The sequence below is a fragment of the Lepidochelys olivacea genome (assembly GCF_965140295.1).
Source record: "Lepidochelys olivacea isolate rLepOli2 genome assembly, chromosome: 6".
Classification (NCBI taxonomy): Eukaryota; Metazoa; Chordata; order Testudines; family Cheloniidae; genus Lepidochelys; species Lepidochelys olivacea.
Window position 1 is genome coordinate 10,009,328 of NC_140416.1, and position 1,722 is coordinate 10,011,049.

At 58.0% G+C, this 1,722-nt stretch overlaps 1 protein-coding gene across 1 annotated transcript; it reads right to left on the reverse strand.

The window, feature by feature from the left end:
* Positions 1-338: 338 nt before the first annotated feature.
* On the reverse strand, positions 339-1,054 carry PTPRCAP (protein tyrosine phosphatase receptor type C associated protein; the record flags this gene model as incomplete). The annotated part of the gene is made up of 1 exon (XM_084631410.1): positions 339-1,054. A coding segment is annotated over one exon (600 nt), but the record flags the coding sequence as incomplete, so codon positions are not given.
* Positions 1,055-1,722: the final 668 nt, after the last annotated feature.

Consider the following 1,722-nt stretch of genomic DNA (forward strand, 5'->3'; position numbering starts at 1 on the left):
GTGAATGAAGCTGCAGAGTGTGCCAGGGTGTGAGCAATGCCGCCCCTTTATTGGTGCCTGTAGCGCTGCCTGTGGGCCAATCAGCAGCTCCCCAGTGGCAGTGGAGCCACACACTCATGCCAGTGTCACACCCCATATCCTGGTGCAGGCAGTGGGGGGAGGGGAGGGGTGCTAGAGTCAATGCAGAGTCTGGGGGGGCGCTCCCGGCCTTGCTTTGGCTGGCTCTCCAGCTGTGAGGGTGGTGGGGGGGGAGAGGTGGGGTGCAGGGGACCCCATTGCAGCCCCATGGCAAGGGGTGGAGAGCTCTGCAGGGAGGGGTGGGGTGGGCGGAGCAGTTCATCCCAGCTTCTTTGGGGGGGTGGGCTGGGAGCAGTTGTTCAACTCCAGCTGCTCCCCAGTGAGCAAGTGGGGGGCTGCAGTCCCCCCTGTAGTCCGTGTCCTTCCCTCAGCTCCTCTAGAGGGCAGTGACATGCTGGCGGCTGCCTCCCTCCGCTGTGCTGTCCTCCCAGGCTGCGGTCCCGGAGAAGGAGTGCAGGTCACTGAGCAGGCCCCCAGCGCTGGCGCCCTCTGCTTCCCCTGCCTCTTCCAGGGCTCCCCCGGCGGCGTCGCTGGGCGGGGTCCCCTCTGGCACAGCAGTGCCCTCCTCCTCACTCTGCTGCTCCTGCCCTCCTCCACCTTCCTCCTCATCCTGCTGAAGGGTCTCCTCGTCCTCGTCCTCATCCTCACCTTGCCAGTGCCTCTCAGGGGGCACCTGCCCTCGCAGCTCATGCCAGCGCCTGGCCAGGGCTGCCAGCAGGCGGTGTGGCTGGCACAGGTGGCGTGGGTGATATCTGCCATCTGAATCATGGCTCAACTTGCGCCAGGCCAGGGCCAGCACCAGGAGCAGCAGCAGGAGCAGGAAGACCAGGAGGACCACAGTCACGGAGTTGCTGTCTGGGTTGGAGCCTGAGCCCAGCACGGCTCCCGGAAGCAGCAGGAGTACCGGCCCTGCAGAGAGCAGCCCCTGTGGGACATGGATGGCGGAGTGCTGGGGGAGGAGGGGAAGGCGAGGAGATTAATGACTGCCTGCAGGTGTGCCAGGCTTGTGGGCATGCCTGGAACCTTGGTACTGCATGGATTCCCCTTCCCCATGCTCAACACAATTGGTTTGTGCTGCTGTAACACGGCACCCTGGACTCCATATTCACTACTGGGATATGATTGTGGTATATTTTATGCAAAGTACACCTTGTGAAGTATCATTGTTCCATTGAACATTGCTATTCAGTTGGATTGTCTGTACTATCATGGCATGTGAAGTTATGAAGTATTGCTATATGTTTGGTACTGAAATATGTGGTAAGTGGAACATGTGCACAGCCAGCCTTCAGTGGTAACAAAGGAGAAACTGACAAGACAGATTTACATCAGGCCACCAAGACATGTCTGGCTGGTCCTGTCAAGAATTCATTCTCCCAGACATGCCTCAGAGAGGGCACATATGCAATGGGTGCTGTCTAACTTCCATGTCACAGCAAGGATCTTTCTAGCACCTGGAGAGAAAGTCTAAGTGAGGGTCAATGACATCACCACTTGGCCTCTTTCCTCCCCCCTCTCAAAACCTGGAAGATCATTTTGAAAGCAAAGTCTTTGAATGGGGGAAATTGATCCCAGGCTAGCAAGCAAATTCCCCCTGTGTAATAAAAACTGTAAACTGCCTGAAACATCCAGTGGGGTGAGAAA